The sequence below is a fragment of the Pipistrellus hanaki genome (assembly GCF_964339955.1).
Source record: "Pipistrellus hanaki genome assembly, chromosome: 14".
NCBI lineage: Eukaryota > Metazoa > Chordata > Mammalia > Chiroptera > Vespertilionidae > Pipistrellus > Pipistrellus hanaki.
This window is the reverse complement of record NC_140516.1, coordinates 22,502,913-22,529,308: the sequence shown is the minus strand read 5'-3', so window position 1 is coordinate 22,529,308 and position 26,396 is coordinate 22,502,913. Positions and strand designations below refer to the sequence as shown.

General features: G+C 41.5%; 1 protein-coding gene across 3 annotated transcripts in view; it reads left to right on the top strand.

Moving 5' to 3' along the window:
- ARID5B (AT-rich interaction domain 5B) overlaps nt 1-26,396 on the top strand; it is a 177,974-nt gene that overhangs the window by 107,837 nt on the left and 43,741 nt on the right. Inside the window, exon 1 of one of the 3 annotated variants that reach the window (XM_084903952.1) lies at nt 20,593-20,689. The exons of 1 other annotated variant lie outside the window; for it this stretch is intronic. In XM_084903952.1, the coding sequence (XP_084760078.1) occupies nt 20,644-20,689 (46 nt within the window). In that variant the 5' untranslated portion in view covers nt 20,593-20,643. Of the gene's footprint in view, nt 1-20,592; nt 20,690-25,216; nt 25,850-26,396 lie in introns of those variants that run through there. One more of the 3 variants, XM_084903953.1, reaches the window with a different exon arrangement.

Here is a 26,396-nt window from a genome sequence, read left to right as displayed (position 1 = left end):
GTTTAGATGAGGTCTCTAGATCAAGGAAATACTGAAAACAAGCCAAGGAAATGTGCCTCTGAGTTTATCTCTTTCCCCTTCCTGGACTTGCAACACACTTAGGCAAGTCTCCCACCCTATCCCTAGCACCTAGTAGGAGTGACAGAACTAGGTGATAGTGGATGATTCAGAGATGACTGTTTAGAGGATTTTAGCCCTTTGAGGTTGGCCAGCTCACACCCATTCCTATGAACTCTTATCTGTTAAAGTAACATGCTCTTTGGACATGCTTTGTTAGCAAATAGTTGAGTGTTTGAAAATAACTTAATGCGTATTAGAATATTCATTAGTTCAGACTGCCCTTGGGTATGCACCTTAAATTTCAGCTCGGGATCCTTCCCCACCATGCCTCCTTTGACCACCATTCATTGTTAATTCACCAGCCCTGAAAGAAGTATAGCTATCTTCAGTCTACTCAAACCAACTAGACCAAGTGGCATATTGATACACAAAAGGGTAGGCCATTGCCAAATTATGAGGCATATTCTTATACCAGAAGAGTGAAATACTGATGATTAAACAGATTTGGAGGGAAAAGAGGTTAAAGATTTGGTTCAGGACAGGAAAAAGTGTGTGTGTGCACAGGGGAATGGGGGTGGTATGACAAAGAAGGAAGAGACAGCTGTGGCTCTGAATAGAAAGACAAGGAGATGTGACAGTGATCAAGTGAAGGGAAGCCTTACTAATAAAATTAATAATAATGGCCCTGGTTGGTTGGGATCATACCATGCACCTAAGGGTTGCCAGTTTGATTTCTGAACAGGCCACATGCCCGGTTGCAGGCTCAATCCCTGGTCAGGGGTATGCAAGAGGCAGCCGATCAATGTTTCATTCTCACATTAATGTTTCTCTCCCTCCTTCCCTCCCTTCCTCTGTCTCTGAAAATCAATTTTAAAATCTTAAAGAAAAATTAAATTAAATTAATAAGAACAGTACTTTTGGACAAAGTTAAAAGGGATATTTCTGATCTGTCAGTCAAGCCACAAATATTTATTGAGTGTCAGCTGTTCTGTTTTGAACTGTGCCCTAGGCATATTGGAAAACACAGCCTATTTGGGAGAGCAAGTAAATGTATTTGAACTGGTTAATAAAACAAACTGTGAATAGAAGAATAAAGAACTATCTGTGTTATGAAAACTACATAGAATTGAGAAAAGATAATAATTATGGCCCGGATGATCAGGGCAGCTTCCTGGAAGATCTTTAATTTGAAGGAGGATAGAGGCTTAAGTACCGTATTTTCGGGCGTATAAGACGACCCCCTAATTTTACAGTTAAAACATAGGTTTAGGCCTATATTTGCTGCATAAGACTACCCCCCACTTCCGAGGCAACACCAGTTCTTTTTTTAATAGACCGCCTCTCTGACTCTGGCCAATCTGAGCAGGCTTTTTTTCATTTCAAAAGTCATCTTATACGCCAGAAAATACGGTATATCCACACTGTTGGTACACTGTGTTGACAACTTTATCACACTGCTAAGAGAGGGCAGTCACAGCTGTTAGTATTTATAGCCCATTGGGATTGGTGGAGGTTTGGATGGATAGAAGTTACTAGAGGCCTAGTGCAAGAAATCTGTGCTAGGTAGGGTTCCTAGGCCTGGCTGGTGATCAGGGCCAATCTGTGAGGCAACTGGCGGGGCTATCGAGGGGCCTCTGCTGGCACCCACCTTGACCAGCCTGGAGCCATTCGCTCTCCAGACCCACCCCTCGCTGCCTGCTCGCTGGCCAGCCCTGTCCCCTGTCACCACTGGTCACCTCCCTCTATGGGGCGACTGGAGAGGTGATGGGGGCAGGCCACCCTGCTGGGGGCAGCTCCTGCATTGAGTGTCTTCCCCTGGTGGTCAGTGCATGTCATAGTGACTGGTTGTTCCACCAGCTATTCCGCTGTTCAGTCAATTTGCATATTAGACTTTTATGATATAGGATATGAGTCCATTTCTCATTATTGATGTCTCTCTCTCTCTTCCTTTCCCTCTCCCTTCCTCTCTGAATTTAATAAAGACATATTTAATTAAAAAATAATAATAAGCCGAAACCGGTTTGGCTCAGTGGTAGAGCGTCGGTCTGCGGACTGAAAGGTCCCGGGTTCGATTCCGGTCAAGGGCATGTACATTGGTTGCGGGCATATCCCCAGTAGGGGGTGTGCAAGAGGCAGCTGGTCGATGTTTCTCATCGACATTTCTAGCTCTCTATCTCTCTCCCTTCCTCCTCTCTGTAAAATATCAATAAAATATTAAAAAAATAAAATAAAATAAAAAATAATAATAATATGAGCCCATTACCACAGATGCAGAAACAGTGTATTGGGACTCTTGAGATAAAATGTGTTAGTAGAAGAATCTGCAGTAAACCAGTACTTGATTCAGGCACTACTGCTCTTCTTGTTTTCTAGTAATGGGATGCTGAGCTAGAGGCTTCTTGTGGCACTTAAAAATGAAACCATTGCTTTGCCATTGCTACTGTCCATTCACCTTTGGGTAATAGACAATAAATATTTAGGAAATTTACCCTCAGGTTTTTGTAATGCTTGGTCTGCTTTCTTGTTCATGCCGTTGTTGTTGTTTATTAAGTTAGTTAACTTTTTGAGTTTTCTCATCTCATATACAAAAATAACCACACTTGTTTCATATGGTCATCATAAAGATTAGCCAAGATAATGTATCGGAAATCTTCACATTATATAATAGTGGTCATAAAATAATAACAATAGTAGTTATGATCCAGGTCATACAACAATGGAGCTAGTGGTATACCCTCTCCTGCTTTACTCCTTTTGTGTCTTGGATAAAGATAAGAGACTTCAGATATTGACTTAAATGCCTTCCCCCTCTGCATAATCAGCTCTGTGTTCAAGCATCAGTTTCATTAGCTTTAAGATAAGCATGATGCCTTTTGCTGCTGTGGCTCAGTTTGTTGGGTGTCATCCTGTGTGAGGAAAGATTGCCGTTTCAATTCCTAGTCAGGGCTCATGCCTGGGTTGAGGACTCAGTCCCCAGAGGGGGAGAGCCAATTGATGTTTCACTCTCACATCAATGTTTCTCTCTCCCTTTTCCTTCCTCTTTCTCATAAAAAAGTTAATTAAAAAACCTTATATAAAAAAGAAATGTTTAAAAATAAGTAAAATAAGTATGATAGCGCATTGGGACTGGTGGAGGTTTGGATGGATATAAATAATGATGATGATTAATATATCACAGTGCATTATTACCCATCCATCTGTTCTTCTTTTGATTCAGGTCATCATTCGTCAGCTCAACAAATATATTATGTACCAGATATTTCATTAGATCCTGAGTCAACCTTGGTGAATTAAACAGACATAAGTCCCCGTACTCCTGAAGTCTAGATAGAGTCTAGGAATATATATATATATATATATATATATATATATATATATATATATATATACACACACACACACACACACACAATTTCAGAACATCAATAAAAGAATATCAATGCAGATGATAATTTGCATATAGTGGGAACTCTGTTAATATCTACCCATTAAAACTTTTCTGGATTTTCCTCAACTCAGTGATTTGGTATTCTTTGTATGTTTTATGTATAGTTGCACACATAGACACAATTATAGATCATGATAAGAGCTACTAATATAAGCCCAAAAAGATGGCTGTCTGGATTCAGTGAAATAATGTGTGTGCAAATGTGTCATAGGCTATAAAATGTAAAACTTTTTTGTTTTGACTAAAGTTTGACTAAGGCAACACCTGCTGTCTTTGTGGCAGCTCCTGGCGACTGCACATGCTCAGTGCCTGAGGCTTGATGCTATTGCCACCACTCGTTTTTCTCTGAGGCTTATTTCAGAAAGGAGAGTGGAAGGGAACCTTTCTGTTGGGTTTATAATAGCAATTACAAGCTGATAAGGACAAACCATTCATCAAATGATCATACCTCCGGACTTTATCTCTTTGGGTCAAATGCTTCCTGATTGATATTGACTATCCTATCTTAAGCAGCTTAGAGTAGATAAGAAGCTAGAAAAGAAATTCCTTTGAAGGAGATTTGATGAAATTATGTTTTCTGATTTTTTTTTTCCCCTTTAAGGAGAGAGATTAACTTCTCATTGTTCTTCTTAAAGAATACCAAATCACTGAATTGAGGAAAATCCAGAAAAGTTCTCATGGATAGATATTAGCCAAGTTCCCACTATATGCATATTATCATTTGTATTGATATTCTTTTATTATTATTCCAAAATTGTTTTGAAAGAACTTTTAAAATATTGAGAATGGCTCTGTACCAGATACTTAGGAATGGACAATTATTCGAAGAAGAGATAGCCCCTTGATTACTAAAGTATATAAATGCCCTACTGGAAACAGCTCTACGTAAGTGTCTTGTAGGTTAACTATGACTCATTTTCATATAATATTATTTGTAGAAGCAAATGTTTTAAATGTGGGGAGGGCAGATTTCTGACCATGGGCCTGATATCCAGCTTTTAATTGAAATGACCATAAACATTGTAATTAATCAACTATGTACTCAATTATAAAGTATATAATTACATTCTGAACAGCAAAAAAGCTTCCCAAAGTGTATATAAATCACTTAAACGGGGCCATACTGTAACTGATCACATGAAATTATATTTAATGAGATGTGTCATCCATCACAGTGTTTTCCACATCGTTCTTATCTTACATCTTTGTGATTCATCTGTGCCTCATTTTTTTGCTGCAACAAATCTCAGAGTCAAGGAACTACTTTATCTTGGCCACAGAATTTAGTAACATTATTTGGAGTAGATTTACATGGGTATCTTTAAAGAGAGTTTAGAGGGGGTAAGATTTTGGATCATTTCTAATCATTTTTTGGAAAAGTAATCTGGAATTGTCTGCCTGCCTTTTCTTGCTATATACATTTCCCTATAACAAGCTTGGGCATTTGTACTTACATTGTGGTCTTGTTAACTGTACCCACAGTTGGCATCTGTTGCCTTCAAATTAGCTAGATGACCTATGTTTTCTTGTGTACTAACTGCAGGAGCTGCTAGATATTACAACAGAGGTGTAATTAGAAAAACATGCTAAATACGAATCGCCCTTGATCAAGTCACTACACGTTGGGAAGTATAGGGATAACTTGTGATTATATCATGGCGCCTATATTTATGTAAGTCCTTCAAGTTTTATATATACAATCAATCAAGTCATTCTAAGCAGGCTGACCCAGGGCCAGTGGAATCGAAGCAAAGAAAAAGCATATTCACATGTTTAACTCCAGCAGATTAAAAAAAATGTCTATAATATTTTGATAAACATATTCCAAAAGTTACATGAAAGTAAAGAAATATCATGTAACTCCAACAGGGATGACTTTCTAATAAGATGGTGATGCCGCTCATTTACCTCCTCCTCACTCCTTTTAGTTGGGTCCAGATCCCAAGTGACTCTTCCATAAGTGAAGTCAGACTCGTGTTGAGTGGTTATACCCAATCCTTGTTGCAAGAGACAGAGCCATACAGGACAACCAGCCGAATGGGGTGACATCAAGTCCTCTCCTCCATCTCACTGGGAGCTCATGTGTTCTTTTGATTCCTTGTTTTCCTGAATTATGAACTAGCAGATACTTGCTGGTTGTGAATAGTCTGTTTGTGCATTTATTCATGTGTTCAACAGATATGTGTTGATAAGTAACCATGTAATTGTATGCTGCTCTATGTAAGGATATAAAGCTATTACAACAATGGACACAGCACAGTGCTGACTATTGAGACACTCACATGCTAGTGCTGGCATTAAACAGACACAAAACATTATTGAAAAAACTGTGATAAAGCTTACTGACTTCTTCCCCTCAGATTCAGAAGACAGAGAAGATACTTATCTCTTTTATTTCAATGATTCCCTTGAATATTTTACTAGAACTGATGTAATTGAGGGGCTGGCAAGTTTTACAAGTGACTAATATATTAATCCCACTCTTTCCTTCTGCCTTATGAGATTGCCGGTTGAGTCAGGGCTTAAAAATGGAACTTGATGAGATTTGCAAAGATGTTGACTAATACCAATTAAACTCCTAAACATCACACACAGGTTGATTATGTCTTTCTCACTCTTTTTAAAGAGTCAGAGATGCACCTACTTAATAACCTGCTCCATGTCCTTAATAAAGAGCAGGCTAATTAAAAAAAAAATGTTTGCTAGCCGAGAATGAATAAATGAAGAATCACATATTAACACAGGCACCCGTCAGCCAGCACAGGAGCCGAACAGGGCTAGTGGGGAATGAAAGGAGTAATTGCAGGCCCTTTATCACTGAGGATGACATGTATAAATGTAAAGTTGTGCCATGGTGACTGGGTACTGGGGCAAGGAGGCTCTTGGAGGGGCAAGCAGCCAGGTTAGTCTCCACCTGTGTCCATAATAACAGAAGGAAAGAGCAGGGGAATGGAATCTGTTTTTCCTCTCTTCCTTCCTTCCTCTTCCCCAATCCTGCTCTCCATCAAGCCCCATCCTACCACAAGTCCTCCACCAGCCTTGGAACCACTGTCCCAAGTTCGCATCCTTCATATCCCAGGTAACCTGTCAACCTCGAAGGGATGTTTCAGTTCTGACTCCCTGAAAACTTGATGTCACTTCCCTAGAAAGCAAGAATCGTGGCTTATGTTTTTTGGTGACCTTCATGAGTTTAACTGGTGTCCAAAAATTATTCATTCAAAGGAACTCCTAGTTCTGGTATTATATTTCTCTCAGCTGAGAATGAGAAGAGGTAGTTTGTTTTTTATTTAATACTGTGTGGGACAAGGGAGAGAAATGAACGAGCTTGGGCTTGTTTCTTTCCTAGTTGGAAGGAGTTCCATAAGCACAAAAATACGGCTTGATAGTATTGAGTGAGCAATCTATGTTAAGAGCGTGCCGTTGTCACTGCATCCTGCTTTACAGTCTGTCTCCTCCTTGGCCCCCTCAACTCGGGGAACCAAGTCTGTTCCCAGGGAGGGTCTTCGAGCAGGCTGCTCTGCAAAGGCAGTTGGCACAGCGCCGAGAAGATGAACTCTGAAGACACAAGAGTCTGGGTCTCAGTCTCCACTCATTCTTACTCACCACCTTGTGCTCTACTTAACCTCTCTATGCCTCAGTGTTCTCATTTTTAAATTGACAATAATGATACTACCCACCTCAAGCGGGTATTCTATGAGGATTAAATGAAGTGCTTCACGTACAGCTCTTAGCACAGTGACGGGGATAAAACACTTGTTAGAGATTTACGGTATATACAAGTCACCTAAATCGAGGTAGATCTGCTAGCTGCCATTTGCTCTGGTGGTAGGTGCACAGAGAGGCCTAGGATTTATTTATCTGTGCAGAATATTCCAGAACCATGATGTTCCTACCTCCCTTTTTATTCTCTTCTTCCCCTCCCACCACCCTAACACTTGTATACATCATACAGACCACTCTCAGTTCTAGGTATGTCATGTATCTCTGTGGCTTCCCAAAAGTTAACTTGAAAGTCTAAAACCATATATATTTATTTTAGTATATTTTTTATTATCATTGATAGCAACCTCTGATTTTTCTAAGTCTATTATCCTGAATGTTTTTCTAAGTTGATTTCAAAGGAAGGCATAATCTTTGATTGTAATTATATGAGAATATTTGGCTAAGAAATAGTGAGAAGTCAAATGTAGGACCCATGACTCAGAAACAATAATGTTAACAATAATTAATAATAAACAATAATGCTTATGTGTCATTTATCATGTGTCAGGTGCTCTTCTGAGCCCTGAGTCATTTTCTCCATTTTATAGATGATGAAACTAGTTACCCAATGTGAACCATATAGTGGAAAGAGTATGTAATTAGACTAGTTTTCCCTTAGGACCCTATCCTGATTGAAAATTATTTTTCTCCACTTAATACCAAACAAAAGAGGGAGATGACCTTGTCACAAATTCAACCCTTGTTTAGTTTAGACATTTAACTCGATTTATAGAGTCTCTTTCTTTCTAGCTTGATCATGATATTGGAATGTCAAAAAATGCAAGGAAAACACACTATAAAATGAAATCTACATTTACTGGTAAGAAGCACAAAGCACTTGGCATCAGTGGAAAGTTTAGTCTTTGATGTGGAAAATAGAAGAGTTCTTACTGTTTCCACTTGGGTCAGAGAAAGAGATGATTGCTCTATGATAAGTTTAGTGGGTTCTAAAGTTAGATGCAATAATTGAGGAACCACAGTTGACCTGCCCTAAGGACATGCAAGTATGAAGTATACATGTCAGGAAAAATATGGTCAATGAGGGACCACACAATAGGAAGGCAGAAAATATTTAATAAGGCAAATTCCAGTTATCCTGTGAGTGAGACTTTTGTTATAAAATGAGGCTACTTGTGTATCTGAGTGGGAGGGGGATGAATAGGAATGATAGAAGAAACAGAGAGTGCAAATGAGTAATTTTAGGTGAATCATCTAACCCCCTGACTTACAGAAACCAGCAGTCTGCAATATCCCTAGTCTGGACAGCAGCCTAAAGAGGAAATGTTTCCTTTTAGGTATGGCAATGTCCTCAGTTTTAAATATATTTCCCCTGTTTTTGAAAATGTTCACACAATGCCTCTTGCATGTATTCAATAATAGTTGCCTAGCAACCACCAAGAAGCATTTTTGGAGAGCAAAGGGTCTAAAAATGAATGAAGAGCAAATACAGTTTGAGTTGCAGCTGAGATGACCAAATTTCTGATACCTATTTCAAAGCAGATCCTCCAGGAACCAGGTCATATGTCTTTAAGAGTAACGAGATCTTCCCAGCCCATGTGGTTCACTGGTTGAGTGTGGATCCATGAACCAGGAGTTCATGGTTTGATGCCTGGCCAGGGCATATGCTTGGGTTGCATGCTTAATCCCCAGTGTGGGGCGTACAAGAGGCAGCCAATCAATGATTCTTTCTCATCATTGATGTTTCTATCTCTTTCTCCCTCTCTCTCCCTCTCTGAAATCAATAAAAAAATACATATATTTTTAAAAGAGTAACAAGATCTGGTCTGGCATCTTGAGAGACTCACTAAAGTGTCCTATTCATCTTGGCACATGCAAAGAGGGAATATGTCAATTTAAGAGGGACCTTGTGTAGCTTGCTCCACTTTTTGTTCCTTGAGGCAGGACTGCCTCCTACCTAATCCCAATTGGATATGTAGATAATAGAGTTTTGGGAAAGTCTTAAGAAGAAGGACCTCCTCTGGTAATCCACTTTAGAATCTTCCCTTTTTTGGATAAAACTATGGGTTAATCAAGGAATTAAGTTCCTCTCTTCAGATTATTGATTTATCCCATTGTTTGTGTCTCACAGTCACACCTTATTTGAAATGAAAAGAACCTAAGGGACCTTCCAGATCAGAGGCCACAAACTCAGGAACCAAAGGTGCCAACAGGGAATTTAGAGGGGGAAGGAAATTTGGGGCCTCTAAGAAATCAAAAAGTAGTGGATATCCACTGCTCTTTTCAGCCCCAGTCTTTTGTTGTGTTGTAGGCGTAGAAGCCCAGTGTTGTCAGATCTCTCAATTCTTTAAGAAAAACCAGACAAGTCCTGTGATTTTCAATTGATGATGATAATAAAAAATGTTCAAGTTAAAAAAAACGATGCCTCTGGACAAATTTGGTCCATGAATCTTGTCTAATGAACCCCTATTATCAATGAGGGAACTGAGTGAGACCTGGTGAGTGAGGATACTTATTCAACATCATTGAAAATGTTAACTCCTTAAAGTCAAGAACTCTGTTGTCTTCTCTGTTTTATCCCCAGCTGGACTAGCACAGGTTCAGGCATATGATGGCAATTCATATTTACTGAATCCACAAAGGTTAGATGTGAGAAGCAAAACCAGGACCTTAAATGCTTCTTCTTAAATGACCCCTTTTTCCCTGTCTTTTACATAGATAGAACTTGCTGTTCTCTTTTGCTATATAGTGACTCCTTTAAAATGAGATCTGATTAATAGGAATGTTTGAGTGAAAACCCCAGAACAAAAGCCTTGAACCCTATCTGGGTTTCAATCTTCTCATAGATTTATCTATATCGGGATTACTGCAAATAATAGGTTGCTTTTTTTTTTTTCTTGGCTGACCCTACTAAATTCTATTCAACTTATTGTCTATTTATTGAGCTTCTATAATGTGCAAAGTCCTCTGTATGCTCTTTACAAGACTTAGGGGATTCTGATTGGCCTGGAAGTAAAAAGAAAACACTCAATGATTAATTTTAGAGAATGAAAATACTTGGCATAGTCTCCTTTTTATTTTTATTTTTAGGGTCCAACTTAGGCAACACTTTATGGTGTGGTAATTTCCTTTCTTTACATTCTTGTTTTGGTATTTAAAGTTGCCCGAAACATAGCATCAATTATCTCAGAGACATGTTCTCCTCTTTTAACCACCTAGTTATTGCCTCTATGTTGGAAGGCACTGCCAAAGTAGATACAGTCAGCTTCTTAGTAGATATACAGATGCTTGCGTCAAATGATCCTCTACCTTTCATGGCGCTTATGCTTTCTTTCTAGCTACTGCAAGGTGTTTGTGCTGAGGATTCCAGTGTTCCCAGAGTGTCCATATAATCTTCCACCAAAGAACGATTGGCCTCTTGAAAATGCTTGAAGGGATAATATTGCTTCCATGTATCTGTGAATATAATAGTAATAATAATGCCATCCACCATTTATCAGTGTCTCTGGACAATTTCTACCTTGATACTGAATGGTGTGCTAGGCATTGTTGTCTCTTTTTAGCTCATCCGTAGCTTTTCTCCATCATACTCTTTCGATCTGAGGATATAATCCCCTTTTGGTAAATGGGATTTCAATCCCAGAGAGAGATGGTGACTGACCCAGGCTCACTCAGTTACCTGGTTAGTGAAGTTAACGAAGGGCTGCCTGTCCCCAAAGCCTGTACCTTCTTTTCCCCCCTTGGGAAACTGGGATATCCAGCGCCTGTTTAACCAACTTCACCAGCATTTGGGAGGTGAAAGGAGAGATGCCATATCTTTTTTCAGAAGCAAGCTTTGGGGATATTTTAAATTGAGTTGATGAGTTTGCATGATACTGTATTTAGTTTCAGAACGGGAGTTCTTTGCTGGCCAAGATGATCAGATGTAACGTCATCTGCAACCTCTCCGCATGCGTGATTTCATAAAACTCATGTATCAGTTTATTATTATAAAATTGCTATACCATAGAACAAACCCGGGATGCAAGCCAGACGAAATAGACAATGAATAGTTATGTAAGGCTTTGGAAGCACATGCAATAGAACACAAGCTCACTGTATTATCTCCTCAATTGTCTGCTGTTTGTTAATGTTTCCTTTTCAACATGATTGCATCTCAGTTTAATAGCACTTGCCATCTCAGGCTTTATGGTGCCAGCCTGACATAGCTACATCCCCTCTGTGCTAAAAATATTGCATGTATATATTCAACCGCAGCCTGATGTGTTTACCTAATGGTTACTCAGGAGCTGTGCACTTATATAATTAAGTGATGTATGTAATTTAGTGTTAACACATTTGCAATGTGTGTTTCCCTGGTGATTGCAATGCTTTATTCTGTATAAAGCGTGACATTTTAATTCTAACTGAACAATTTCCTACCTTGATTGGCCTTGTTTGGTCTTTATTTTTGTGTGTATGGAAAGAGATTATTTTGCAATCAAGATAAAAATCATTACTTATGAAATTTCTAGACTGTTCCATTACGGGGAACTTTTAACTTCAGACCAATCTCCTATTTTATTGATCTTTGTTAAAAAATCTTTATTAGAATTTAAATGTAATCTCTACACGATGGATTTGCTTAGACTTTCGTCTGCAAGCACATTTTTTTTAAAGGCAGCTTTGCAGGGATGGGGCTCCTTAAAAATTAATTCTCACTGGACAGACTGCCATCTGCCCCGGGGACCTTTATTTCTCTCAGGTGTTGCTGACTTCTCCCTCATTAAGTTCTCCGGGACAGTGAGCTTCTTCCCTGTGAGCTGGAGGTTCTTGGCCAAACAAGCCAGACCTGTAGATTTGCAGGCAAAGAAGGTTTCTGTTAAGCATTTAGGTGGTTGACAATAACTGGGTGTCAGAATGACATAGTGGGAATGAAAGTGTGGGTGCACATTTACCCTCTTATTAGTGGCATTTGTGATCAAGGGAACCTCCCAGGACAGCCCAACCATCTTGCCTTCTTCAGAGGTATATCTTTTATTCCGTAAGGTCAGCAGTCAGTACAATTTAATGAACACTTACTAGACTCTCGTTAAGCACCAGGCATTGTTTTTTCAAAATATGATACAGAGAGAGCCATTTGTTCAGTCAATGTTTACTGAGCATCTACTATGACAATGCTACCGTGGCCAAGATAGACAGCGTCCTCTGGAGATGAGGGAGAATAAGGACGCTTTTTAGGGGAGATGATGCCCAATCCTGGTCCCGGAGAGCAGACTCCTAGATGTAGGAGCTTGGGCAGAAGGGACAAAGGTCAGAAAGTCGGGGCACTGTTGTGGGAGGAAGCCCCAGAGCATGGGCACTCCGGTGTGAAGCCCTGCGAGGTGCTTGGGCCTCTAAGGCACATGTGTCAAACACAAGGCCCGAGGGCCAAATCCAGCCCGCCAGGCCTTGCAATGTGGCCCGCACCGCGCTGTCATCACTGCACTCCGCTGTCAGTTTATGACATTGTCAGTTTATGACTGTTCAGTAAACCATTCGGCCCGCGATTTAGGCTGGATTTTAGATTTTGGCCCCTTCTCTGATTGAGTTCGACACCCCTACTCTAAGGCATCTGTTACTGCGAGAAAGTCACAAGGATGCTCCAAAGCAGGGGTCTTCAAACTACGGCCCTCGGGCCACATGCGGCCCGCAGAGGAGTCTGATCCGGCCCGCCAGGTTTTTTGGGCAGTGAGCGCAGCTGAGGTGTTACAGTAGGAATTAGTAGTTCATATAGTCCGGCCCTCCAGCTCTCTGAGGGACCGTGATCTGGCCCCCACTTTAAAAAGTTTGAGGACCCCTGCTCCAAAGCAAAGTAGGCTGGAGTCCATTTCTCCTGGCCCCCAGAGGCCTGGACTTCCCCAGGTCTCTTCTCATCCCCTTCCTTTTACAGAGAAGCCCAATAAAAGCAAGCAGGTGGCAGGCACCGGAAGCCAAAGGCTGGAGTATTGCCCTCACAGTTCGCTGGGGCTTTCCTCCCAGTCCCTCCCTCCCCTTTGGGTCTGAGCGAGCTGCTGGGAGTGTGGTGCTGCACAGAAGTCCCGCCAGAAGGACCCACAGCCCCTGCGCTCCAGAGAGCGTTCTCGGTTGTATGTTTTGGCTTCGGAGCACAGCGGGGACCTCCTTGTCAGCTCCCATTGGCCTTTATTAACCGCAGCTCCTTGGAAAGTGCGCTTTAATAACGCGGTCTTGGGATGACACATCTCGCCCTGCAGAGACCCAAGAGGAGGCATTCAGGGCCCATTGAAAAGCCATCTGCTGCCAAGGCGCCCAGGCGGCCCGCGGGCACCAGTGTCTCTCACAGCTCTGCCGCTCGCTGTGCAACCTCAGACTTCGTAGGCCACCCTAATGCTGCTGTGTAAAGTAGATGGGATATATCTAAGGTTCTCGTGAAGCTCTAGAATGCCGTCATTTTATACATGACTCCAATGAAGATGCCTGCTGTCATCACATCTGTGGATGCACCACCAACTCCTACCCTGTTTCCCCGAAAATAAGACAGTGTCTTATATTAATTTTTGCTCCCAAAGATGCACTAGGTCTTATTTTCAGGGGATGTCTTATTTTCGGGGAAACATGGTAGCAGTGATCTTTGGTTCCAAATCTGTTTGGAAAGCCAAGAACCACTTTCTGAACTTCATGTCCTTACAGGAGCCCTGAACTCTATATTGTAATTTTTTATTTATTTATTTTTTTATGATGCAAAGGGAATCATCAAGCCTCTGACTATTCCCAGGGTGTATGGACCAACCAGCTAATCCATTTTATTAGCCTGGTCTCCAGAGGCCGCCACCTAGCAGCTCCCTATTGTTTCCAGGCCCCGCCCCCACCCCCACTTCCCAGAGCCCCGAGGCCGTGGTTCATAATGTCAAAAGAATGTTTTAAAATTGCTCTTCTGTTGGTTCCAAAGAGTCAGGGCCCTCACGTGGTTAGTCCTGGGCGAGGAGTCAAATTCTAAATTTAATTCCAGCCTCTGTGAACATCTTAACTTATTTCTTCCCTTCCTCACCTTTATCCACGTTTCAGTTTTCTCATCTGCAAAATAGGCGTAAGATGCCTGGCTCCCCCGAAACATTTGCAAACAGCTTTGCTGTCCTCCAAGGATTGGCATTCTATTAGGGCAGAATATCATTTTCCATTCTATAATAGGAACCGAACAAAAGCCCTTTTCATTATGTACCTTGTGTGAACGCCCTGTGCTTAAATGCCGATGAATTTCAGAGGTCAGCAAGTACCAGCCCCTTTCTTTATTATTATTATTATTATTTTAAAGCTAAACAAGGCTAACTAGGGAATTCATTTTGGAATAAAAAGACATGAAAGGAAGGGTATTTCAGCTTGCACAATAGTACAAAGAGGAACAAGAATCATCATGTTTGCTAAAGAACTCACAGCTGTTTAATTTTGTAGTAAAATTACTTTAAGAACTTTTGCTAATTCAAAGGCAAAACCAAACAAGTGTTGTTGAAAAACTGAACTTGCACGTGTGAATGGAAAAGCCAAGTTAAGATTAATCTGCCCCTAAATTCATGTTAAAAACACAGAGCGTTTTGTGTCCCCCCCCCCCCCCCCCCTCCTTTGGTTAATGCTGGTTGGAGGAGCGGCTTTTATCAAACGAGAAGACACATTTACGGGTAATAAGATGAAAAATAGTTTATGATCTCATGTACTTTGCCCCCAGCTTTTTCTTAAGCTGCTCGGTCTGTTTTTATACCAGGTTTGTTTGCTTTGTGGGGATGGGCCTGTTAGGCAGGAAATTGTCAAAGAGAGTACAGCAGAAATTTTAAGTGGTGTTTTTAGAAATTAAATACCAAATTGGGTAACCAATGATTAAATGTGCAGTTCAGATTTTTGTAAAATTTAGTGTTTAGAGGTTATGGATAAATTCTGTACCTACACTGGCTTCTATGAATTTCAAGTTTCAACATGTTGCCCATTGTCAGAAACAAATAAATTGTTCCTTTTTTAAAGTGGTTTCTTCCATATTAGGGAATTATTCAGACTTCTTTCTCTGGTTCCTATGATTCCAAACCAGTTGGGACACCAGTCTATTTTGGGTTATGAAGGAACTTTTAAAATGTGGGTATGACTTTTAAGGCCCTAAATCTCATAAAAAATCAATTTGCCACATATATAGCAGTTACAGTAGTAAACATAGCTGTCATTGTATTCCAGAAAGACAAAGTTCTCATTTCCATATTATAAGCCCCTCCTCCTCCGATCCCTTTCCTTCTCCACATGGGAGGGCTGCTAAATGTAAATTCCAAAACATATAAAACCACATAAGGTTGTGATTTGTGACTTTTCTGTCAAAGATGGATGTTCTTACCTGTATTTGATTAAACTCTCTGGATTTTTATGGTTTTCCCACGGCATCACTTAGACTCACCACGAGAGGGCAACCGAGAGTCGGCTTTCAGCTAACAAAGCTAGAAAATGCTTCTAATATCGGCTAAGTGTTTTAACTCGCTAAGGATTTATCTCCCCGCCTTCTGATCGCCACACAAGCAGCCTCTGAGCTTTCACTCACAGCAATAACCCAAATAAAGTCTTTCTGAGGGAAAATATAGACAGGCTGGTGCAGACAAGAGCTTTTGCCCAAATAAGGATCCCTTTTGTGGAGACCCCATGTGTTAGATAACCATCAGCTGACAGTTGGTCATGAGTTAATAATGTTGGATGCTGAAATATGCATGCCATGTGCTATAAAAGAGTGTGGAGGACAAAGACAAATACTGCTATACTTAGATATCAGAAGCATGCCAGAGGTGTGCAGACTGCTTCACTGGACATAGCTTATAACCCGCCAAATAATTTCATAAAGAGTGTTGTTTTAATTATTATACAGTGGAAGGCATCATAGTCATTGTCTGTTTTGTTGGTGTTGCTGGGATTTTGGTCTTAATCTCTCTGCATGTTACTGTCTAAAATGCTACGGTAACCCTTGCCTTCTGAGAAAAGAAAATATTTCCTAAGCTTATTTCCACTGCTACCATTGTTGTTCTTTTATTTTTACCATGGGGGCCATAAAAGGGGGTGAGGGGTTCCCTAAAATAACCCACGTGGGTGTGTAGCCCTTTGATTGACATGCTGTATCTGGAGAGCTGTTAACTGTCTTGCTTATATTTTTGTGTTGCTGCCTCTGCAGAAATCAAAAAGTGAGGGTGTGGAGGGTGTAGGCTTTGGTTTCTCCCATGAGACCAGTTATTTGAGAGGATGGGACACTGGACCAAGTGGGCATTGAGCAGCCATTTTCTCAGAGTGATGTCCCATAGTCTTTTGGTGCTAAGAGCTATTGGATAAAGAATGCTTGTCCTCCTCTGCCCCCTGGAGTTCAAACCTTTTAGTCCTGTCAACTTTTCTGGGTTTATTGGAGTCTGTCTTCGATGAGTCATCTCAGGTTCTTCCTATAAAACTGTGGCACTTGAAGCATCTTGGCAAAGCCAAGAAGGCCATGCCCCTGCATTCAGGCCTGGCTATCTGTACCTCTCTACTTACTTCCCAATGAAATCTCCAAAAAGGAAAACACTGCCGGACCATGAATGTACTCAGCCATTTGTGGATAAGAAGCTTCTACCTTATAAACAGCCAAAGTCCCGAAAGATTTATTTTCTCTGATTCTGTTTGCAATTGGCTCACATTATACCCATGTTGGTAGCAGAAGAGCATAATTAGTAAAATAAGTAATTAGCCTCTCTCTTTCTCTCCCCCAAGCCTGTGGTCCAGGCTTAACATTTGCTTTGACATTTTAGTTAAGGAAGTTAATGAAATAACATCTTCACCAGGGCCATTTATTAACTTTGAGTCAGTGATTACCAGATTTGAATTTTACAAGGGAGACAAAAATTTCAGATACTAACGTCTACACATGACTATCCTCCATAACAGTAAATACAATCCAGAATTATATTGAAATTTCCGAATCATCACTTCTGCTGATTATTCTAGGCACAGATGTTAATCTTGTCATGTCTGCACTTCAACACATATTTCCAAGGACAGATCTATAATCATAACACTGAATTGTTGACTAAACCAGCAACACCCAAGAGAAAGATAATGCAAGCCACATGTAACTTAAACTTTTCTAGTAACCACATCTTAAAAGAAATAGGTAGAATTCATTTTAATAATATATTTTATTTAGTCCAATGTATCCAAACTATCATTTCAACATGCAACCCTTAGAAACTGTTATTAATGAGATATTTTGCATTTTTCTGCATTGCCCTGGCAATCCAGTGTGTATTTTACACATATGACATGCCCCCATTTTGGACTAGACATATCTCAGAGGCTCAGTGGCCCCATGTGGCTAGTGATGTTCATCATGGGCCCAGCAGCTCTGAACAGTCACAGAAATGATTTATCTTATCCTGACAAAAAAGGGGAAGAAGTGCTAACCTTCCCTGTGTGTTCTCTGTTCGTCATAAGATTTACGTGAGGATTTCTGATGGTGCCCATTTCTGTTTGTCCACTCATGCGGAGTCCCTGATCACCCTGGCTGTCCTAGTTCAACACAACACCGAGTAGTATGGACCCTGTCGCAGCCTCTCCATGCACAACCTTGATCCTTTTTCTTCTCACTGTGGACCCTGACTCCACCCTGCTCCAGCACACCCTCTTTCCTACCATCCATGAGTGCCCTGGTATCACAGTAGAGCTTTTAAAGTAGTTTTCTAATATGTGGCTCTTATATACCCCCAGACAAAGGAAGCTCAGAGCTGGCACTGGTAGCTCATGAAGGTAGGAGGGATGAGAGGAATTCACCAGAGCAAAGGGGATTCACCCCAGAGTCTCAGACAAACAAAAATAGTTACCTTTTTACTTTTAAGTAAGAGACTCTTCTGCTTATTTAAATTATTCTTTCTGAAATGTAGAAAAGTATAAACAGAGTAACAAAGCCCTATTAAGTACACATTCCTTTTGGGATTAAAAAAAAAAAAAGAAATTGGGAGCTTATTACTTGACATTTTACTTCTTCTTAAGTGTATGTGTTTGAAAAAAGAAAATGTCTCTCATATTAGTCCAAGTCTGCAAGAAGTTAAACATCTCCATGTTAATACACACACACACACACACACACACACACACATGCTCACAAACACACATACATACAGAATTTCTTTTATTTATTTCCAAGAAAGGGATTTTTTTCTTTTTCTTTTAAGAGATGTAGCAAATCAATTATCCTCAATGTTGAAAATGGAGTATCTCATTTCCAAACCTGGAGAAATGGCTGAACAAGAATGTTCTGTTTATATATGACTTTAAAAACTGTACTGAAATTTACTGCTCCTTGCCAGGCTGTTCAATACAAAAATGTAGCTTTCATTTTTGTGCTGTCATGTTCAATAGTAACACCACAGAACATATCAATCAAAGACTAGAATGAGCAGGTTTATTGATTGTGACAAAACAGAGAGGGAGAGAAAGGGAGAAGGAGACAAAAATTAATTCTCTATGTTTTAAAGGTCCTATTTTTATAAACTTTATAAATTACAAAAATCAACATGTCCTTAAAAAGCATTTCTAGGACAGATCCTTAAATAGCCTTTAAAAAGACAAGTATCTTAAATTAATATTCTGTTCTTATTATAGGCAGTCATACTAAGAAAGACAAAATCTGTGTTTATTGAATAGTTCTCAAGAAATGGAAACATGAACTATTTTGAAATCTTAAGAAAAAGTACATAGTGAGCATTGAAACAACACACCCATTCTAATTGTAATCGCTTTCACATAGTTGTTTTCTCAAAGGCCAGCGTGATCTTTTCTATAAAGGAGGAGCCTGGGGGCTGGGCCTGGAAATGGCTATGGGTCCCAGCATCTGGGAAGAACAGTAGCAGAAACGAATTGCCCTGAAGATGGGAAAGTGGACATTTGAGCCACTACACATTTTTATTTTATTTTTATACTAGAGGCCTGGTGCACAAAATTTGTGCATGGGTAGGGTCCCTACACCTGCCCAGTAATCAGGGACAATTTGGGATTTCTGCCTGCCAGCCTGGGCCTTCCTTCATTCTGTGCCTACCCCTTGTGGTCAGCACATGTCATAACAAGCGGTCAAACTCCCAGTCGGTCGAACTCCCGAGGAGACAATTTTCCTGTTAGCCTTTATTATATAGGATTTTAAAAATATATTTTTATTTATTTCAGAGAGGAAGGGAGAGGGAGAGAAAGAGAGAAATATCAGTGGTGAGAGACAGTCAGTGATCGGCTGCTTTCTGCACATCCCACAATCTGGGCATGTGCCCTGACATCCTGGTTCATAGGTTGACACTCAATCACTGAGCCACGCTGGCCGGACAAGCCACTATGTACTTTTAGAGTCCATTTTTTGTTGTTGTTGTTATTGTGATTGTGACTTCATGATAAGACCTTGCAAGGAGGAGGGGGGGGGGGGGGAATCAGACCCTCTGTGTGCAGTATGAACACCTGTACCCTAAGGACCAAGCTAAGTCCTCAGGTATCCACTCCGCCCTTTTGGCTCTTTACATAATATTTGGAATTCTAAGGCAAGAGAGTCTTCCCACAGGCTCCTGATGCCATGGCAGCTAGACCTCATTACCCCAAAGACAAAAAAATTCTTTGCACAACAGCCTGAACCACCTCCTCCGTCCTCTTACAGGTCCAGGAGGGGCCCTTTCACTGAGGACGGCTCCCAGGGGGATTTTAGGGCTAGCCACAATAGACCAAAGGGAAAGTGGGAGCTGGACTCCTCTGGCATGGATTCCAGTTCCAGAATTCTTTCAGAGTCAGTCTTCTAAAAACCCAGGCTCTCTCCTCTCCGCCTAGATTTGGCTCCCAGATTCCCCCCTTATTCTGCAAGCGGTAGTGAAAAGTGTCTTATAATCCCTCTCTTCTTTGCCAGTGCCCTTGTGGGCAAGCCTATTTCTAGGACATTTCTGCATTCCTTTGGAATTCACCACGTATTTCAGAATAATATACAATACCATGTGGTCATTTAAATTTCTCTCTCCTCAAGACACAAAGATGAAATAAAGGGAGAAATCCGCCCATCACAGCTGGTGAAGCCTAACTAAAAAAGAGGTTTGTTTGTGTTTTAATGGCAAGAATGCACGGAGTCACATGCTTTCCAACCAATTAGCAGTGCAGATGAGCTAACAAGTCTCATTCCATTTATAGGGTGGGGGAAGGGGAGAAGGCATACTTGTATTTTTAAGTGTTTCTGAGAAATGAAGACCTCCAGGGCAGAAGGAGGGCGGATCAGGAAATAGCTATGCAAATCACATGCCTATAAAATTACTAACATTTTGATCAGGAGCATTAACAATGGCTCAGCATTCTCCTGTAGGAAGCAGGGGTGAGTAAGACTGAGCATGTTTTGGAAAGGATTACAAGAGTGTTTACTTACATGGTTTGTTGAGCAGTCAATGAAGTCCACTGCTGTTTGGGACTTAAGCTGCCCAGGCAATCCAGGTATGACAAATGCAGTCACACATTCCATTCTCATTAGTGATTTTTTGGGATCTCAGCGTATTTGATAACTAGCCAAAGTGACTGGGCCTCATACACAGCCTGTTTCCTGTGTTTTTTTCCCAACCTCTTTCTACCAACACAACTGCTCACACTTCCACAGGAGGCAAAAGGGGACCTGGATTCCGTGAGAACAGAGTCCACTGGAAATACGGGGTGGTAGTTTGCAGGAACTGTGGTCCCAGCCGGGGCAGGGCTTGGGCGAAAGTAAACTTGGACACACAAAGCGGCTGTGACATCCAGAGTGGCCAGAGGTGATCACTGTTCACGGCTGTGTGGTCTTGGTGGCATTTGAGAGTTAAGGGCATTTGTGTTTGGCTCTAGTTTCTGTTCATAACTCTAGACTCGTCTTTTTAGTGCTTTTAGTTGAGAGGTGGGGAAAAATACACTTAAAAATGAAGCTGTCAGAACAATTACAGAAAATGATGTAACATACTGTGTTTTATTTTAAATGTACCTTTTGCTTTAAATTCATTATTCAGGTTAGAGTGTTCTCCAAGATGCATTGTGCTTGATAATGGCTCTGTTTGTTCACATCCCAGATAATACAGTTGGTTCTCAAACATTTCTCTTGGGTATAAAGGCTGTTTATAGGAAAACAGAATAGAAGGAAACTTGATGTTCTTCAGTCTTTATGTAATTAATGCTTTGTAACTTCATGGAAAGACACAGCCAATGAACAGCTGATGAGTCCCAGCGGCTCCAGCTCAGGGAGGTGTGGCCTACTGAGTAGATTGAATAAACTGTGGATTTAAAATAAAAATTTCAGGAACTCATTTATGAATTCTTAAAGTAGAAATGTTGTCTTTTAAGTTAAAGCCAAAATGAGGGCTGAGAGCTTCTGTTTTTCTTTTCTTTCTTCCCCCCTCCCAAGTATTTGAAAACCGAAATTCTGTAAGAGATTATCTGTGAAATGCCTTTCTTTTATTACACCCATAAATTTCAGGAGTGGCTTTGATCAAGCTTTCTGCCATTCTTGGTTTCTAATCTTTTATTCATACGTTAATAACTTTAAAAAACACTCACCCTATTTTTGTTGTAGTGAAAGAGGAAGTTTCTAAACAGTCAAAAGGGAAACAATGAAAATAGAACACAGTAAATGATAACTAAATTAGGGTAGTGTGTGTGTGTGTGTGTGTGTGTGTGTCCATGCTGAAACTTGCCAGAGTTTTTTAAGATTATTGTCTGCGTCTAAAGAAAATGTTTCAGAGAATTGATATCCTCAGAGGAAAGGCATTACAGAAATGCAAAGCATTATCAGTAATGCATACTATACATAGAACAATGTTTGTCAGTCCCTAATACTTCAATCCGTGGAGTTTAGTTTTCTGGCTTGTGCTTAGTGTTTAAAACACACACACACACACACACACACACACACACACACACACACACACACCAGGCAAATCAAATGAGTTAACGCTCTGCCAACTTCCTCTAGACATTGACCCTGGGGGTCAAACTCTTAGGAAAATGATGCCTGGTTTTCCATTCTCCTAATTCCAGTCCCCACCAACAAGCAAATCCTTTCTCTGAGTGGAAGCTCACAAAGAATTTCTCGAGAGAATATGTAGCTGTGTTGGCAACAAAATCCTCTCTGCAAAACGAGGAGAGAGAGAGAGTTGTTAACTGATGAGTCAATCCAGCTTTTATAGTAGTTTATCTTCGTGGTATTTCCAAGAGCATAAATGTGATTAAAAAAAAATAGACGGTCATGACAGGAAGAACACAGTTAAAAAAAACACCCCAGAAACACTGAAGCCAAAAGCAATTTACTTTGCCAGTAACTGGTTACATTTCCTTTTGTTTTATTATTATTATTGCAAGAGTTGGGGTTGAGATGAAAGTTTCCCACACCTGCGCTGACACAGAATCTGTCAGAACCCATTGTAAAGCAAATATAGAAGTGAATGCCTGGGACTCACTTCTAGACTCTAGGAAAAAAACACACACACCCCAAAACTTGTTTTGCCATATTGTCTTTAAAAAGACACTATGAGTCTTTAATATGTGAAGGAGTTAAAAAAAAAAAAAAAGGGACATAACAAAACATAACACAAGGGTTAGATGTCAAAGTATTAGAGCTTGGAGCCCCTGGGGGTCGCTGATTCTCCTGGTATTAACACCTGTAGAAAGAGCAGTGACTTTCCAAAGGTGAATACTTGTTATTTTCATGGCACTGAGGAAGAGGAACAGATGGACAGTCATAGAGGAAAAGTTTTGTGTTTTATTTTTTTTAAACCACAGAGGTCTTTCACGGGATTGGCCAGAAGAGTCAGTGACTGCAAGGGTAATGTGCATGGCTCTCCCGGTTTTATCAGAACTCTGTGGCTTTGGTGGCAGTCTTGTCACCTCCTGCTGAGTCAGGACCTACCAGTGGGGTTCCTGATGGTTGTCAAGTCTGTAGGGTGCTGTTTGTTGCTTGAGACATTATGGAGTGTTTTCACTCCCTGGTGACTACCAATCCAAGTTATTAATATAAATACCTCATTGTGAGACAGAATGAGTGTGTGTGTCCATCTATTAGAGAGAATAACTTACGGCAGAGGCTCTGGATAAAGTCCAGGTGCCTGGACTGGAATCCTCCCGTTACCAATAACCCATTGGATAACCTAAAACAAGTCATTTCATCGCTAGCTCAGTTTCCAGGCATGTAAAATGGGACTCATCACCGCACTTTCTGTGGGTTTTCTGTGAGTTGTAAATGAGTTGTTGTATGCAAAAGTCTGGCTAGTACAGAGAAAGTGCACGGTCAGTAAGGATCAGCTCTTATTATTATTAATGTATGATATTAAAAACATTCGTGCAAAGAGAGTTGCCTGAACTCTGTGAGTGAGCCAGGCCAGGGAGGGCTAGTAGAATAGATACCCATGGAAAAGCAACTGTGCATTCATTGTCCTAGGCAGTTATGCTATTGGTCAGTATTCTGCTGCCTTCCAGAATGGCTTTGCTGGTCTCACCTAAAGTACTGGAGCCGGTGTTATTATGGAGTCTAGGATTTCGGTTCTCTCAGTAGGTACTCAACCCTTAGTTGTTGTTTTTTTTTGTTTGTTTGTTTGTTTTAATAATTTTTAAAATATATTTTATTGATATTTTACAGAAAGGAAGAGAGAGGGATAGAGAGTTAGAAACATCGATGAGAGAGAATCATCGATCAGCTGCTTCTTGCACACCCCCTTCTGGGGATGTGCCCGCAACCAAGGTACATGCCCTTGACTGGAATCGAACCCGGGACCTTTCAGTTCACAGGCCGACGCTCTAGCCACTGAGCCAAACCAGTTTCGGCAACCCTTAGCTGTTGATGGGGCTTAAGTAAGTCCAGGGCAGCTGGGACCAGGTGGGTCTGTTTCTCCACCTGACTCCTGGCCACTATTAAACCATAAAGCACTTATTTTCATCCATCTACCTAGCAAATGATTTTTCTTGACCCCCGAGGAAAATAAATGTAGCTCAGGGACTAAACATGTTGGTCTCCCCAAAAGCCAGCCTCGCAGTCTCAAAGCATCACTTGGGTTCTGTGGATCCAAAAGGTCTGGAACTGCACTATGGGAGCTCGGGTTTTAAACATCTGCTCCTCGGGGCAAATGTGAGACAAGATTCTGGCCCCAGCAGGATGCCAGGCAATTTGGCTTCCCAGGAACCGGGAGCTAAAGGCTGCAGGGTTTCTGTCTGGATTCCCAGGACAAACTGAAATTTCTGGTTTGTGTCCCCAGAGTTCAAGGGTCAGTACTAAAGGTGAACACAGTTTTATAGGTGCCCAGGGTGGCAGGCCCAGCTCATGGAGACCCAGAGGACCTATATGGGCATCTCTATTTCCATTAACCCCTCATTCATTCGACAAATTCATAGTATGCAATGCTGCCTCCTGGATGTGAGCTGGGAATGATGAGCGGGGCCTCCCCTGGCCCCGTCCTTAAGGACTCTAAATGTCGCGTAATAAGAAGCCACAAAACACGGCTAACGTACGAAGAATAACGTGGAACGTGATACCCAGCGTAGGAGAAGGTCAGAAAAGGAGTCCAGAGGGCAGACTCCAAGAGGAATTTGAGTTTGGGACTTGAGTGATTGGTGGGATTTCGCCAACATACCTGAAATATCAGGGTCCCTGCCTTCCGAGGAACGAGGGGCTTTTTTTTCTCCTCTTGACCAAATCCCACGCAGAGCTGAAGTTTGTGTGACCAGCATGTTAGGTGCCGGTGAGTTCTAAATCTGTAATTCTCAGAATCTGCTGGGGCAGGACATGTGCTCCCCCGGTTCTGAAAAACAGCTCTAAGAATGGAGAAAACAGACCCGACGTGGGGATGACTGATTGTCAGTTCCCGGAACCTTTGTCTTTATTTAAAACAGCCTGTTCAATGCAAGTTCTATCTCAAAAAAAGGCCTTTGGGATTTGAACGCTTTTCTGGAAATGAATGCCTTTTAGGTTCAAATGCTCCTTTGCCAGAACTGTTGGGAAGGAAAGATCACAGTAACAAGTGTTAGAACAGAGGCGACTTTGTTTTTGTTTTCTTTCAATGAAGCGCCTCAGATCTACCCCTCCGAGTTTGTCAGCTTTCTGCTCTGCTATTATTTTGATCCCGGGGAACATGCAAGTACAGTCCTTCCCTGGCGATCCTTAAAGCCTAGCCCTCGGGGCAGTGGTGCTGCAAGTCTTCAAACCAGGAGTCCACGCCCTGGCTCCGGGCTGAGGGCCCTGTCACTCCTGGAAGGTGGCCTCCTCCTCCTGCTCCCGCAGGGGAGCGGGGAGGTCAGGAGCCACCGAACAGGCCAGATGAAGTCACCCTCCCATCCCGTGCAGCAGGGAGGTGGAGAGAAGCTGAGCCCTCTCTGCCAGTCTGGCAACTCCAGCAGTGTCCTCGGAGCTCATCCCACACACTCAGTGCTAGTCACTGCTGTGTGTTTACATGAGTAATGAGGCTGCCGGGGGAGGGGAGTAGTGAGCCCAGCGCGGAGCCTCGCGGCTCTCACTCGGAGAAAAGCTGACATCCACACACCAAGTCAAGCCCAGACTTCCAGGGACGTGGCCCGGGAGCGGTCAGGCATACGCTGTAGCTTTCCGGGAGCCCCAGACATCCTCAGGCAGATGTTTGTCGACTGGAATGGGTAATCGCTCCTTTCTCTTGATTTGTGTTTGTTTGTGAGCTTGTTTACCGTCTGTAATTCCAGGCTGGCTTGGGAGGGGTAGATGGTGATGGGGACGGGGGAAGAGACGGTTTGTACTTTCAGACAAACGTTTTGGGGAAATGAGAGAAGGGAGAAGGGTTTTAGGAGGAGGAAGGGGGGGCGGGGGGGTCTGAGCCAGCCGGAGCCCCAAAGCCACTTTTTTAAAACTTTTGCCTGATTGTAAAGGCAGCTCTATAGACTGGGTTTTAGGAATAGCCAACTGTTATCCACAGCATACAATCAAATTAGTGGGATTAGCTGTGTTTGTAAAATGAGTACAACATAAAACGTCCTGAAACCACCGGTTAACTAACTGCATGGCAATTAAAGAGGGTTCGAGCCGTCCGGACTTGGCGTTGTCACAGTCATAAAGAGTGTGGGTAGCCACCTGGGAAGGTCTGAAAGGAACTGCTTGGGGTCTAATTCATTCCTTTGGAATTCTTCAAGGGCTAGCTGGCTAGTTGGTTTGTTTTACTTTTGTTTGACT